Genomic DNA, 16,303 nt, shown 5'->3' with positions numbered 1-16,303 from the left:
AACAGTTCATGTCAATAGTAATGAGGATCCATTGCGTGGTTAGGATCTATTCACACGTTGCAGTAATGTCACAGATTTTCATTCATTTTGCTAATACAGTTTTGCAAATTTCTGAAAATTCGACCAAAAATTTGTTAACATGAGTGCAACGTTACTACACACTTATTTTTCGAGATAATGTAAAGGATATTTCCGATGACAACCAGCAACAGGATGATGCAAAAGAGAGTTGAGGTCCCATGTTATGGAAATGCAGCTTTTTTTGTTGCAGATTTTGTTGCGGTTTTTGAGCCAAAATCAGGAGCGAAGAATTTCCCACATATTTCCCATTTCTTCTGTAGCCATTTTTGGCTTTGGCTCAAAACAACGCAGCAAAATCTGCAACAAAAAAAGCTGCGTTTTTGCAATGTGGGGCCTCAGACTAAAGGTTCATTCACATAGAGTTTTTTGGTAAGGAATCTGGCGAGGAAAAATCCGCTTTAGGAATTAGGAAATTTGCCAATTCCACGTGGATTTTCCATCTCCCTTTGACTGTGTTGGTTTTTTCAGGCGGAATCCGCTGGAAGGAAGCTTTTTTAAGTTAGTGGAAAAAGTCCGCTAGCAGAAAAAAATCTACCAGAACCCATAGAAGTCTATGGGGAGGCGTTTTTTTCCACGTGGATTCAGTACCAAAATCCTCGCCAAAAAACTCACTATGAATGAACCCTAAGGGTATGTTGACACAGTGTAATTTGGCAAAAGATTACAGATAGTCTTCTAATTCAAAATTGTCTAAATCAAGAACTGGACCCAAATTGCCCTCCCATTGTTTTCCATGAGAGCAGTGACAGGCGCTTCATACACATCCTATATCAGTGCACTCATAAAAGCGTCCCGCTGAATTTTGGTGCAGTTTATGTGGTTGAATCACTGCAGAAACTGTGCCGTGAGGGCTCGTGATTGACTAGTCCCATTGTGTATGAGGCTTATCACAATAAGGCTCCGTTTCCACAGAGTAACGTGACGCTCATTTAGACACGTATACACGTGTCAGGGCGAGGCACTTCAAAACAGATCCCATTGATTTCAATGGGTGCCAGCTTACGCACGCTACACATTGAAATCAATGGCAGGCTTTATAACTAGATATGAGCGAGTACTATTTGAAATAGCACGCACCCATAGGAATGAATGGACGCAGCCGGCACGCAGGATGCTGGAGTTAGAGCATTGTCCATCCGGGCGTGGAGGGAGTACAAGCCCGGATGGACAGTGCTCTAACTCCGGCATTTGACGAAGCGAGGTGCATTCACTCATGTGACCAGTGGCACGCCCCCCCTTACATCACGGTGAAGGTTGAGGCTATTGCTATATACAGCTGGCTGCGTCTGGTGGCGGTTTTACAGCCGGAGACCATGGCTGACTGGGCTAAAAACTATAGAGCCCACAAATACGCCTTGGGGAAGCAATACTAGTTTTTTTTACCTCCGAGGAAGTTGTTTTATACAGTAGAAACGCGTCAGACAAAATAGCGGGCTAGGCAAACCTACCAATGTGTCCATGTGTGTATGGGACAGATAGAAACTCTGATGAGCCAAATGTTCTATAGCTAGTGTGTGCTGGGTGAATGATACTATGTGTACCATGGGGGAAATATACAGTTTGAGGTTCTAGAGATAATTTTAAAAAAATGGGGGGGGGGGGTCTTTCTGAGTCCTGCTGTGGATGCAACACATTCATATATCCATTAGCTGACTCATTAGGTGGGCAGACCCAATTGGGTAACATATCCCCCCACTCTGTCCCTCATCCATCTACTACTGGGCTATATGAGTTCACTATAATAGAAGCCCTACACCAGACTACAGTTGCTATCCACCATTCGGCAGCTGGTTGGATCTCTAATGGAGGTTAATAAGAGTTACATTTAGTGTATAGTTTTTAGTGTACTTTTGCCTTTCATCCTATCATTCCAATTTGGATACACCTACACTCTCATTATCCCTATTGGGAATCTTTAGTAGATTTTGACATCAAATCCTCACCAAATTTGGGCAAAAACCCATCCAATCCACACACCCAAGAAATTAGACCATAGATGTCCATAAATTATGTGTAGTGATGAGAAATGACACAGAAAAGTGCAAGGAAAGTCCTGAAAATGGACGAAATCTATCAGGAACGAAAAAGCAATCCTGCCACATGGTGACAAATAATATCAGTGGGCACAAGTGATGGCCCATAAAAAGGAGTCTCATTACTAAGGGACCACACAAGAAACATCTCATGATGGATAAAACCAGTGAACTGTCTCAAGACCTTCATTCTTTCCAAACATACTGAGGGCTTTGGTTACAGAAGAATTTCTAGACTACTGAAGGTTTCAGTGAGCACTGTTGTGGCCAAAATCCCGAAGTTGAAAGGTCATCATTACATCATAAACCAGACACGACTAGGTGCTCCCTGTGAGATCTCAGACAGAAGAGTGGAAATAATCATCAGAAGACATGTCCAAGAGCCAAGGATCACCTATGGAGAGCTACAGAAAGAGCTGGAATGGTCAAGCTGATCAATCATCTGACCTGAATCCAATAAAAAAATTCATGGGAGGAGCTAAAGTTCAGAGGTCATAGAAGGAGTCCACCGAACTTCAGGATGTGAAGAGTGTCTGTGTGGAAGAATGGGCCAAAATCACAGCTGAGGAATGCCAGCCACTAGTTTCTCCATACAGGTGACCCCTTGAAGGTTCATCACCAAGAACCAAATATTAAAGGGGTTTTCCCATCTCGGTGTTTCAGTCTCCCCCCCATCCCTGAACAGGACACACAAATCTTCTGCAGATCAGACAGATCAGATAATATGCAGATGCTTGTACAGAATGGACTCAGTGTTATCTGTGTGTTTACATAGAGAGATAACAGACTGCAATTAGCTGAACAGATTGTCCTGCTGGCACTGAGTAAGTGACACCACTTGTCCTATCTCCCAGGTCCATGATTATAACAACGCTGTGTAAACAATGGAAAGAATAAGGTCACATTACAGGCAAACAAAGCAGAATTTCTAAAACAATATGTTTAGGAAAAGTCTGAAATTTACATAAGCTACTAGTATAGATAGAATTCTTGAGATGGAACAACCCCTTTAAATACATTTCAGTAAGTGATTTCAATACTTTCTCCCTGTGTCAATTCTCATTATTACACATCATTTATGGACATAGCAACTTGGTGGTCCCCTGCAGCAATGAATAAAGGGCTAAAGGGTTAAAACCAGGGGACTACTTAGACAACACCCTCAGGACCAGCCCAAAGTCAAACATGTTAAGTGTCACAATGGGTCCACGATCTGCTGTCTATTACACACGCCCACAAACAGCAGCTATTGAAACTAAATTACTATAAGTAAGTTACTATCTCATTCCAAGTGCTTTATTTACACCAATTCAGGTCAGTATTCTATAATGTCCTATATGATCCTGATGATGACTCTGTATTAGAGAGAGTTATAGAGCAGTTTCTTCTCTACTCTGTATGCAGTGTTTGGTTAACTTTATTGCAACTACTCTCCACCCACCAGCTCACGGAGAACTGAAATCAGAGATAGATCCTACAGAGGGAAGAACAGCTAAAAATTGCAAAATAGAAATCACACAATGACCAAAAGTTACTCCTCATATACACACACTGTACTATTGATGTATGATTGGTTATGTTTGTTAAAACTATAGGTACGCTTTAAAGGGATCCTATCATTGGATACCCTTTTTTTCTGATTAACATATAGGAATAGCCTTAAGAAAGGCTATTCTTCTCCTACCTTTAGACGTCTTCTCTGCGCGCCGTTCGGTAGAAATCCGGGTTTTCTTCAGTATGCAAATGAGTTCTCTCTCGCAGCACTGGGGACAGTTCCCAGCGCTCAAACAGCACTGGGGGTGTCCCCAATGCTGAGAGAGAAATCTCCAGCGACGACTCCATCTTCTTCTGGAATGCCCTCAACTTGTGTCTTCTTCCATCCTGGGTTTCAATCTTCTAGACCATTTTCTTGTGGCCACTTACACAGTAAGCTGGTGTAAGCGGCCATTTGCTTGTGGCCCGAGCATGCAAAGTCGGCTCTGCCCGAGGCCTAGAAGATTTAAACCCAGGACAGAAGAAAACACAGAAAGAGGGCGTTCCAGAAGAAGATGGAGGCGTCGCTGGAGATTTCTCTCGCAGCATTGTGGACGCCCCCAGTGCTGTTTGAGAACTGGGGGACTCATTTGCATACCGTAGAAAACCCGGACTTCTACTGAACAGCGGCGCGGAGAAGACATCTAAAGGTAGGAGAAGAATAGCCTATCTTAAGGCTATTCTTACATGTTAGGGAGAAAAAAAAGGGTATCCAATGATAGGATCTCTTTAAGTTTATAATAGGTGGAGTAACGATTATGCTAGGTTCATACCAGTGTTCGGTTTTCCGTTCGTGTCATCCGCCCGGGGACTCCCCGACCGGAAACCTAATCATAGACCTCATAGACTATAATGGCCTTTGCCAGGTTTCTGCCTGGTTTTCATTGGAAAAGGGTGGACAAATGCAGAGGGAAAAGTCCTTCTGCATTTTTTAAAGTAGAATTTCTGAATGGAATGCCAAGGCAGAGACCGGGCACAGGTGTGAACCTAGCCTTAGCATGAAAGCTACCGGTAGCAGTGAGGATAGCAGTGTACCCACAGCAGGTTGTGACGATGCAGCTGGCGTTAATATACCAATCAGCCCTGAGGTAAGAGAGAGCCGCCTGCCCTCTGCGATAGGTTCTTTCAAAAGGTCCATTTTGGATGATTTGGGGGCACTGGAATAAGACTTGCTGAGAAGTTTGTGGTTCTTAAGTCCATCTAATTCTTCCATACGAAGATTACTAGAATAAGACCTGCTTAAAAGTTTATGGGGCTTCAAGGTGCTGTTGTGCTCACATCTGGGGTCTCCAGAACAAGAACGGGTTAAGAGTTTATGTTGCTTAAGTGAGAGGCATTCCTCCTGCTTAATGGTGGTGGAGCACTGACGACTCAAGAGTTTATGTGGTTTCAAGCCCATTGGTTGCTCAGCCCTAGGATCACTTGACAGAGAGCGGCCAAAGTTCCTGTGGGATTTTGCGTTACACATGTCCTCAGCCTTGACTGTGCTAGAACAAGTCCTTCTCAGAAGTTTGTGAGTTTTAGAGATTCCATCTTGTTCTGACTTTAGTTTTACTTTACTTTTACCACATCCTGGAGGGGGGTAACTGGGCGACCTTGAAAACACAAATAACAGGAATGAACAAAAGGTTGTACAACGTTGTCCTGTCCAGTAGATACTGGGAGTGTCCATAAAATAATAATTCAATGCAATAATAAATTGTGCTGTCCCTCTATTATTTCTACTAGAAATTTATAGATAAAATGACAAATGGGTGTTACCATTCTATCATTGCTCTTCTGCAAGTGGTGTATCCTTACACAGTCCGATGATGAAAGTACCAATTGGACCGCTGACCGTCATAGACGGTCATAGACGGTCAGCCTATCATACTGTTCATCAATTGACTGCTCCTAGTTGTGAGACCTATAGACCCCAGATGAATCTGTAAACTTACAAGATGAAACTCGTAGGGTCAGTTATTTGCAGCAGCTAGCCTGAACGGGGATCTGGCCACCAGCGCCTTCCCCTCTCTGTTGGTGTGGCGTTAGGCCAGTAGCCTCAGAGGGGTGGAGTGAATTTCTGGTGAGCCTTGTACGGATCTATCTATCTATCTATCTATCTATCTATCTATCTATCTATCTATCTATCTATCTATCTATCTCTATCATCTATCTATCTATCTATCTATCTATCTATCTATCATCTATCTATCTATCTATCTATCTATCTATCTATCTATCTATCCATCCATCCATCATCTATCTATCTATCTATCTATCTATCTATCTATCTATCTATCAATCATCTATCTATCTATTATCTATCTATCTATCATCTATCTATCTATCTATCTATCTATCTATCTATCTATCTATCTATCCATCCATCATCTATCTATCTATCTATCTATCTATCTATCTATCTATCTCCTATCTATCTATCTATCTATCTATCTATCTATCTATCTATCTATCTATCCATCCATCATCTATCTATATATCTATCTATCAAGACAAGGGTAATGGCAGCAGTCCAAATATTCCAAATCGATGTTAAAATGTTGCCTTGGAATAAAGACACACCAGCCTTTGCATTTTTTAGACTGCTAGTATTTTTCTTGTCTATACATTATTTGCAAGTTTCCCATGTTCCTAAGGATGTGCACACACCTCTATTTTTGGCTATGCTGCTTTGGAATTCTTCTTTACGGTCTATCTATAAACCTATATACTTATCTATCTATCTATCCATCTATCTATCCACCCACTGTTTACCAATAAGTATTTGGACAATAGTTGGTAGAACCTAGCAGACGCTTCCTTACAGATGGAATTGATCGACACAATACTCCCAGATGCCTGGTGATACTCCTGGTGTATGTGAGCCATTGGTTGGGTGCGGTTTCTCTGGCCAGCACTCGTCGCTCTCTATCTCCCAGTTTCGGGGATCTGCCGTCTCGGGGCAGATTCCAACAATCACCGTTCACCTTCCACTTCGTAATCACATAGGCCACTGTCGATTTTGGGTAATTCAGCTCGCTTGCTATATCCTTTAAGGATTGACCATTTCTGTGGTACCCCACAATTACCATTTTCTCGAAATCGGACAACTCTGCACTTTGTGGCATCTTGCATGAGACTAATGCCAATGCTGTTTCCAATTTAACGGCAGAAGGCGCGACGTACATCACAATCGCAGATATTTTTATTTGCATGGGTGTCCAAATACTTATTGGTAGACAGTGTATAGCAGATTTATAGAGAGGTCTTTACTGTTGTATTGGCAGGAACCTGCATACGGTATTGTGGTTAGTCAGTAGCCTTGTCACACTACAGTGATACCTTATATGACCTTTCTAGGTTACATTACCTGCGCAACGTAGAAAAAATGTGCAGAGGAGACTTCACCTTCTTGTCCGATATCTTCTTGTGCGAACAGTTTGATTTCTCTTTGCTCTGTTTCCATTGCTGTGTCACAAACGTCTGCATGATTCTGTGCACACATCAAAAGCAGCAGCTGGTTAAAGACGTCCCTCTCTATGCAATGCTTGAAAGCCTTTTACTTAGAAGGAGATCTCCAGGCAAAATCTTTTTACTAAAACAAACCCCCCCTCCCCAACGTATCAGCTAAAGCCGCGGGATCTGTGTCAGGGCCCCCTATAGATTTCACCGCACTCACCCCTGCTGCGGATGGTTAACAAACTCTCTTCTCTAGAGACTAACACCCTGGAGGAATCCGAATAGACAGAGCGATGAAGATTAGCAAACATGATGACTGAATAGAACATTACTTGCTGCATAAAGTTGGAGTTCCTTAGGGTTTATTTCCCTGGTTAACAGAACATTAACCAACAGAGGTAGGGAAGAGTTTATTCTGGTGCTTCTTAGATAGGAAGTGGTGAGGCGCCCCCTAGTTGTGGGAGAGGCGGTAGCATAAGATGCATAGTTCTCTCTCTAGCTGCAACATGTCTTTGGCCGACTATACACATTGCATTTTGGACGGCCATCTGATCGATGACATCATTGACCATCGACATGTAGAACTAACCTGTCCAACATACAATGAGCCTGCACGGGTTGGCTGATGACAGGGCAAAATTTTTGGACATAAGCCAGCTAAAAATATCTAACATGACCAGTCTTCTTTTGGCAGGCTAAAGTCTGTCGTTGGCTGGTCATGAACATTCACACTTTCTTGGCTGAAGTCGGCCCCTTCAGCTGACAACAATCTAATGTGGATGATCAGATTTAGGGTAAGTCCACAGGGGTCAGATTTGCAGCATCATAAATCTACACCAAACTCTACAAACTTTGTTTCAAATTTTCCTTTTTGGTTTCCAACTTCTGATTATTTAAAGGTAAAAATCAGTCTCTTTACCAATCCCCTGCTGCTTCTGTGAGACCCCGATCCCTGATAATATACCTATGCACTCCAGCATTTATCTGCAGGTTTGGACTTCCCCATTGAAGTCAATGGGAAAAACCCACAACATATCCAAGATCCACATTACAAGGCAATTTCCATGAGATATCATATTCCAAATAGAGAAGATCTTAAAGGGAGTCTGTCACCATAACCCAGAATTTCATTCCAGCCCTGCAGATAGATAGGTTAGGGTCACCTGAATCAAATGGTGTGAATTAGTGACTTTATTGCTGAGATATTGCTGTTTTTGCTAATATGCAAAGAAGTAAGTGGCAACACCTTCATTACTGCACACAGCTAATTTGTATATTGACAAAATTGGTGATATAGTGACAATAGAGGCAACAAACTACAAGGAGTAAGCACTAAACGATTCAGATGACCCTTACCGATCTATCTGCAGGGCTGGGTGATATGCTGGTTCTGGTGACATTAACCTATATATCTGCAGGGCTGGGGTGATATGCTGGTTCTGGTGACACTAACCTATCTATCTGCAGGGCTGGGGTGATATGCTGGTTCTGGTGACAGTAACCTATCTATCTGCAGGGCTGGGGTGATATGCTGGTTCTGGTGACCATAACCTATCTATCTGCAGGGCTGGGGTGATATGCTGGTTCTGGTGACAGTAACCTATCTATCTGCAGGGCTGGGATGATATGCTGGTTCTGGTAACACTAACCTATCTATCTGCAGGGCTAGGTTGATATGCTGGTTCTGGTGACCATAACCTATCTATCTGCAGGGCTGGGGTGATATGCTGGTTCTGGTGACAGTAACCTATCTATCTGCAGGGCTGGGGTGATATGCTGGTTCTGGTGACCATAACCTATCTATCTGCAGGGCTGGGGTGATATGCTGGTTCTGGTGACAGTAACCTATCTATCTGCAGGACTGGGGTGATATGCTGGTTCTGGTGACACTAACCTATCTATCTGCAGGGCTGGGGTGATATGCTGGTTCTGGTGACCATAACCTATCTATCTGCAGGACTGGGGTGATATGCTGGTTCTGGTGACAGACTCCCTTTATGAAAGTCCTGGAGAACATGCTATGATTTTCAGAAATTGTGTTGGAACTAAAAATGGTTAGGCAAATGCAAAAAAAAACCAAAAACACTGCAAAAAAATACACTGTTTGTATTACTATTATATAATTCTTTATACACTTCCAAAAAACATCTAGAGGCTGGAAAAAAATCGCGGTGTAATACAGTACTTGCTAAGTGGATGGGATTCATGCCAACTTTGCAGTAAAACTGTCTGCGCTGCGATTTCCAAAACCAAAAATCGCAGTATGTCAATAATATCTACGGAAACGCCGGCAGCTTCCACGCAGATATAATTGTAACAGAAAGTCCGCGGAGGAAAACTCCGTGAACTTTCTGGTCAAAGCTCTACGGGAAGAACTGCAATACGTTCCTGCCGCGGTTGTTCTGCAGCTAAAGCGCTGCGTCTTAGCCGATAGAGCGTTTTTTTTGGCTGTAACAATTATTGCCAAAAACTTTGGCAATAAACTGAAAAAAAAGGCACTATATGGTCCCAAATTTGAGTAGAATCTGAAAGGTTGAACTATAGATTTATTTTTCTGTCTCCACTGGTAATAAATCTGCTCATGGTAAATAGAGACATGATAAATTATCACAGATTGAACCATTCTATCTCACATTATCAACTATTCAGTTATGACGGACAACCGAAAAGTTGGTGCCACCATAAATAATGGATGAGGGAGTTAAATAACAAGCAATTCCCTAATATAAAGTAACATTTATGCCCGATCCCTCTAGCCATATATCACAACATGAGAATAACCTCAGAGGAATCTGAAATTCTCCGCACTTGCAGATCTATCAGCAGACATAAGCTGTTTTTACACTGACATATTGCAGGAGATAGGAGTCAGTGAAGCCACTCCGGGAGTCAATTTCAATTTGCTTCAGGTTCTTTCGATAAGAACAAGTTGCACCAGTAGCAGATTTCTAGCTGCCTTTGCTACCTGTCTCCTTCTACCGCTCACTGAGGATGGTATTCTGCTGATGGTCAGCCATGTGAAACCTCTGTAAACTCTGTGTGAACGCAGCCTAATAAGGGTAAGTTGGGTTTTTCGGACCGGAACCTGAGGCAGACACCGCCTTAGATTCCAATCCAAAAGCCGGGTAGCCGCGACTGAAAGCCGGTGCACTGCACCGGCATCCAGCCGCGCACTCTGCTCCGGATTAGGCTCAATGAATGGGCCTAGTCCGGAGGAGGGAATTTCTTCAGGCCGAATCGTGAGGCGACTCGGCCTGAAGAATGAGCAGCTTCTTTTTTCTGGGAGCCAGAAAAAACTCCTGAGCGGCTCCCATTGATTTCAATAGAAGCCGTCTTTTTGGTCAGGATTTTGAGGTGGATACGACCTCAAAATCCTAACCAAAAATCTCCGTGTGAACTTACCCTAAGGTATTAATGGATTGCTCCAGGTACAGGACTAGGACAAAGCTCCCGAGGTCCGACATAATGGAGGTCCCCAAATATCATGTACCATTTATAGTACTGATGCCCTACAGAGAACTAAACCTACCCATAGTGCAACTAGGACCCCAACTAAACCATTGGCTCTGACTGCTAAAGGCAGATTTTAAAATAACAAGGATTATAGTCTAAGGGATTATGATATCATTGTTGTTTATCCATTTGTTCAATATATAGGTGGGCTTTAAAGGCTTATCCAACGTTAAAGGCATTGCCCAAGATATAGGTTTTTATGGCTTATCCTTAGAATAGGACATAGATACATGGTACATAGCCCCCATGGAGGAAGGAAGATGGAGGCCGTCAGCTCTGAGCACTGTATAGTGGCCGGGCATCAGTACTTATCTCTATTCAACTTCACTGGGATCTGGCCACTGTATCTGTTGGCCCCCACCAATAGGGATAGGCCTTAAATCCTAGACAACGCTTTTAAGAAAGACTCAATATTAGATTGGTCCATCTCTTGGCACCACTGCTGATCAGCTGCATGAAGTGACTGCAGAGCTTGCATGGGAGCAGCAGCCTTTCCAATGTTTGTAATAGCCTGGTCCATATTTTTGCTGCAACTGTTCTGAGTATTGCAACTTTGTCCCTCTTACTTGATGAAGAACCGCCGCTGTAAGAAGTACATTGTTGTGAGCACAAAGCAGCAATCTGTGAACAGGCTATGGCACTAACATGAAAACCGTTGCACCTTTAAATAGCTGGTTGGCAGAGGTGCAGAGAGTCGGGCCCCTTGAGATCTATCCTAAGGGTAAGCCATTAATTTTAAAAGGTTGACTAACCCCCTAATGCCATGTCTCTTACTAAAGCAACAAACAGCCAATACCTCATTACATGGTAATTGTAATATAAATACATTATAGCTGCAAATGAGATCATCGATCCGCCCTATTATCTGATTTACCTGATCCAATGATTTCCAGAATAAGCTATTAACAAACAAACATGTCCAATTGATTCACCCAATGTATGCTAATGGCGGACCATCATGAATCAATTACCAGACCGTCATGAATCTATTAGCGTTACGTGTCCAAGCTGTTCTAATATCTATGTGAACCATGGTCTCATACATCATGTAACATTTAACCTTTGGTGCTCGCTACACCTGCGACCGGTGAGTCAGGTGTGTAAGTAAATATTGTTATCTCTAGATATAGGGTCTCATGCACACGCATGTTGTATGCTCCGGAAAAGCTCCACATTGCATGGAACTGTATTACTAGAGAGGTGGAGTCGGTAGAAGAAACCTCCAACTCCTCAATTTTCCCCCAGCCCGACTCCGACTCTTGACAGTAATAAAGATCTTCTAATTCAGGGGAAATAAATCTAGTGATTGATTCGAAGGAAGTAAATATGTAACAAACTATCCATCTAATTAATTATACAGTCTTAATTATTTTATAACATAATTAAGATGAATTCATCTTTTAAGATTAACTTTTCTCAAACTCAAAAATTGTCCCAGACTCTGACTTCATGGCCCTATGTAGAACAGAACCCCATCGTGTTCCACTGTATACCCAGACATATAGGGGGTCCAAGACTAGCTGTAGGTTGGTTAATGCCCCGTGAAGTCATCTCTTTGGGTGCCTCTTCCTATATAATACAGTCATATAGATGTCGATAGAATGCAAAATCAATGAAAAAAAGAAGGTAAAGGTGCCCAAATTTGGGCGCCAAATAGGTAACATAACCCTGAACAGTTCTTTTACCCGGATCAATGCTATATATGACATTGTGGCAATTTCCTTCGGAATCCACATTACAGTCAATGGAAATTTACTAAGCTTGTCGTATCGTACACTAGTCTTTAGAACGGCCCCGCCTGGTTTAGGGAACACAATTTATGAAGGGGATGTGGAATAGATTTCCATTATAACAGGGTGTCTTACTCTCCGTCCTGCTCTACCCACATTTGCAAAATGTAGGGACCAAGGCACAAAACAGGGATCGCGGTGCAGATTTGGTGCACGGAAGAGCTTTCTACCTCATGTGTTCCATAACATCATGGCGGCAAATGGACTAACCACACATCTGGAGCTACAGATTTTTATATTTTATGAATCTTTAACTTACTTTTTTAACTGATGTCCTAATCCAAATTTCTCTTTTGTAGATATCTGAAAGACATCCACCGTTGGCACTGGAAAACAGGAGACGTTACAAGATTACATATAACCAGTTATACAAGCTTTGTGAGAAGCTACATTTATTGTTTTAGGGTCCATTGACATGGACTTTGACATGGAACTGAATCCACGTCGGAATCCACGTGGAAAAAAAACCTCCCTTTGACTCCCATTGACTCCCATTAACTAGCGGAAAAAGGAAACCATTGAAGTCAATGGGAGGAAGTGGAAAAAGGAACCCATTGAAGTCAATGGGAGGAAGTGGAAAAAGGAACCCATTGAAGTCAATGGGAGGAAGTGGAAAAAGGAACCCATTGTAGTCAATGGGAGGAAGTGGAAAAAGGAACCCATTGTAGTCAATGGGAGGCTTTTTTTCACGTGGATTCTTACGCGGATTCAGCATCAAAATCAGCGCCCAAAAACTCTGGTTCAATGGACCCTTAGACATTCTGGATATTTACACAATAGTGGGAGAAATTCTTAATAAAATAGTCCCAATATTCCAGGAATAGGGTATAGATATTGGGGTGACCGTCTGTTACTTAATATCACAGGTGAGTAATGAAAAGCTATCAGCATAGCTCAGAAAATACAGAAGTCTCCAAGTTATGATCTGAAGGGGTACTATGTTCTGAGAAGCTCCATTGACCCCTTTATTTTATGTAATGATGGGAGTACCAGCGCCTAATACACCCCCAAGCTTAGCTTCTGACTCTTCATATTGTCAGGATATATATAGTTTTCTAGATATTGTTCTTGCTATCAAGCAGGTACAGCTAAAGGAATCCGGCTATAAGAGACAGCAAGACATCCCGGAGAATAGATCCAGCTTATTACTGCTTCTATGTACACACAGTGCCCACTGATTGAATAGAAGCAGCGACAGCGGGAGCCCTCCACATGGCAGAGCTGCTAGCTCGTGACAGATGTATATTAGCTCTGCCTGTTACTGATATTTCTACAGGAACTCTTTTAACAGGGGCTCTATATACCGTACCAGAAATATACAGAATGTCCTAAAAAGTCATTTATTGACCTTGTGGTGACATATAGTACGTGACATATCAGACTATCTGTGAACAATATGTAGAAACAACACTTAAGCCTGTCCTACATATCATATACATATGTCGTATGAACCTAATCATCCATCTATCCATATGATATATACATGCCATATGGGTCTATTCATATATATATAACATGTACACATGACGTATGGGTCTCTATACAGAACATGTATACATGATGTATGGGTCTCTCCATCTATACAGAACATGTACACATGACAGATGAGTTTATTTATCTATACAGGTACAATTTTAATTGCATCCTAATATTTGTAGTTATCGTTGTACACACAGGACAGAACAATGTTTTTCACTGACCCATAAACTTGAATGAATGGCTATAGAAAATGTTCCAGAGTTTGCAGCTATTTTCTACAGCCTGGACAAATATCCATAAAAAATACAGTTGTTTGCATGAGGCCATAGATATCAATTGATCCATGTAAGATTCTGAAACTGTGGAAAATATATGGCAGAAAATTATAGTCATGTGCATAGGCCTTAAAAAGGGTTGTGGTCTGCTGGACCTTTGGTTCTCAACGCTACAACACAACCTGGGCTCTGCCCATATCACTGCTGAGACCCAATCACAGTTCTCAGCTGTAAAATTGGATTGATATGCTCCTAGGAGCCCTGACAGTGTTCTACAGTATGTTTCATTGATAGGCTCTTAGGAGCCCTTATAGTGTTCTACGCTATATTATATAGATAGGTGCCTAGGAGCCCTGACAGGGTCATACACTATGTTTTATAGATAGGTTCCTAGGAGCCCTGACAGTGTTCTAGACTGTGTTTTATAGATAGGTTCCTAGGAGCCCTGACAGTGATATACACTATGTTTTATAGATAGGTTCCTAGGAGCCCTGACAGTGTTCTACACTATGTTTTATAGATAGGTTCCTAGGAGCCCTGACAGTGTTCTACACTATGTTTTATAGATAGTTTCCTAGGAGCCCTGACAGTGTTATACACTATGTATTATAGATAGGTTCCTAGGAGCCCTGACAGTGTTCTAGACTGTGTTTTATAGATAGGTTCCTAGGAGCCCTGACAGTGTTCTACACTATGTTTTATAGACAGGTTCCTAGGAGCCCTGACAGTGTTCTACACTATGTTTTATAGATAGTTTCCTAGGAGCCCTGACAGTGTTATACACTATGTATTATAGATAGGTTCCTAGGAGCCCTGACAGTGTTCTAGACTGTGTTTTATAGATAGGTTCCTAGGAGCCCTGACAGTGTTCTACACTATGTTTTATAGACAGGTTCCTAGGAGCCCTGACAGTGTTCTACACTATGTTTTATAGATAGGTTCCTAGGAGCCCTGACAGTGTTCTACACTATGTTTTATAGATAGGTTCCTAGGAGCCCTGACAGTGTTCTAGACTGTGTTTTATAGATAGGTTCCTAGGAGCCCTGACAGTGTTATACACTATATTTTATAGATAGGTTCCTAGGAGCCCTGACAGTGTTCTACACTATGTTTTATAGATAGGTTCCTAGGAGCCCTGACAGTGTTCTACACTATGTTTTATAGATAGTTTCCTAGGAGCCCTGACAGTGTTATACACTATGTATTATAGATAGGTTCCTAGGAGCCCTGACAGTGTTCTAGACTGTGTTTTATAGATAGGTTCCTAGGAGCCCTGACAGTGTTCTACACTATGTTTTATAGACAGGTTCCTAGGAGCCCTGACAGTGTTCTACACTATGTTTTATAGATAGGTTCCTAGGAGCCCTGACAGTGTTCTACACTATGTTTTATAGATAGGTTCCTAGGAGCCCTGACAGTGTTCTACACTATGTTTTATAGATAGTTTCCTAGGAGCCCTGACAGTGTTATACACTATGTATTATAGATAGGTTCCTAGGAGCCCTGACAGTGTTCTAGACTGTGTTTTATAGATAGGTTCCTAGGAGCCCTGACAGTGTTCTACACTATGTTTTATAGACAGGTTCCTAGGAGCCCTGACAGTGTTCTACACTATGTTTTATAGATAGGTTCCTAGGAGCCCTGACAGTGTTCTACACTATGTTTTATAGATAGGTTCCTAGGAGCCCTGACAGTGTTCTAGACTGTGTTTTATAGATAGGTTCCTAGGAGCCCTGACAGTGTTATACACTATATTTTATAGATAGGTTCCTAGGAGCCCTGACAGTGTTCTACACTATGTTTTATAGATAGGTTCCTAGGAGCCCTGACAGTGTTCTACACTATGTTTTATAGATAGTTTCCTAGGAGCCCTGACAGTGTTATACACTATGTATTATAGATAGGTTCCTAGGAGCCCTGACAGTGTTCTAGACTGTGTTTTATAGATAGGTTCCTAGGAGCCCTGACAGTGTTCTACACTATGTTTTATAGACAGGTTCCTAGGAGCCCTGACAGTGTTCTACACTATGTTTTATAGATAGGTTCCTAGGAGCCCTGACAGTGTTCTACACTATGTTTTATAGATAGATTCCTAGGAGGCCTGAAAGTGTTATACACTATGTTTTATAGATAGATTCCTAGGAGTCCTGACAGTGTT

At 42.0% G+C, this 16,303-nt stretch overlaps 1 protein-coding gene across 1 annotated transcript in view; it reads right to left on the bottom strand.

Annotated features, from left to right (window-relative positions):
- Positions 1 to 16,303, bottom strand: part of PARP8 (poly(ADP-ribose) polymerase family member 8) — a 216,765-nt gene that overhangs the window by 42,012 nt on the left and 158,450 nt on the right. The window contains exons 10-12 of the mRNA XM_075269267.1: positions 12,651 to 12,717; positions 7,000 to 7,122; positions 4,687 to 5,242 (exon numbers count right to left, since the gene is read on the bottom strand). Of these exons, the coding sequence (XP_075125368.1) occupies positions 4,687 to 5,242; positions 7,000 to 7,122; positions 12,651 to 12,717 (746 nt within the window). The remainder of the gene's footprint in view (positions 1 to 4,686; positions 5,243 to 6,999; positions 7,123 to 12,650; positions 12,718 to 16,303) is intronic.

This window comes from Leptodactylus fuscus, chromosome 1, assembly GCF_031893055.1.
Source record: "Leptodactylus fuscus isolate aLepFus1 chromosome 1, aLepFus1.hap2, whole genome shotgun sequence".
Taxonomy (NCBI): Eukaryota; Metazoa; Chordata; class Amphibia; order Anura; family Leptodactylidae; genus Leptodactylus; species Leptodactylus fuscus.
Note: the sequence above shows the minus strand (reverse complement) of the source record. Positions and strands in the feature narration are given on the sequence as shown.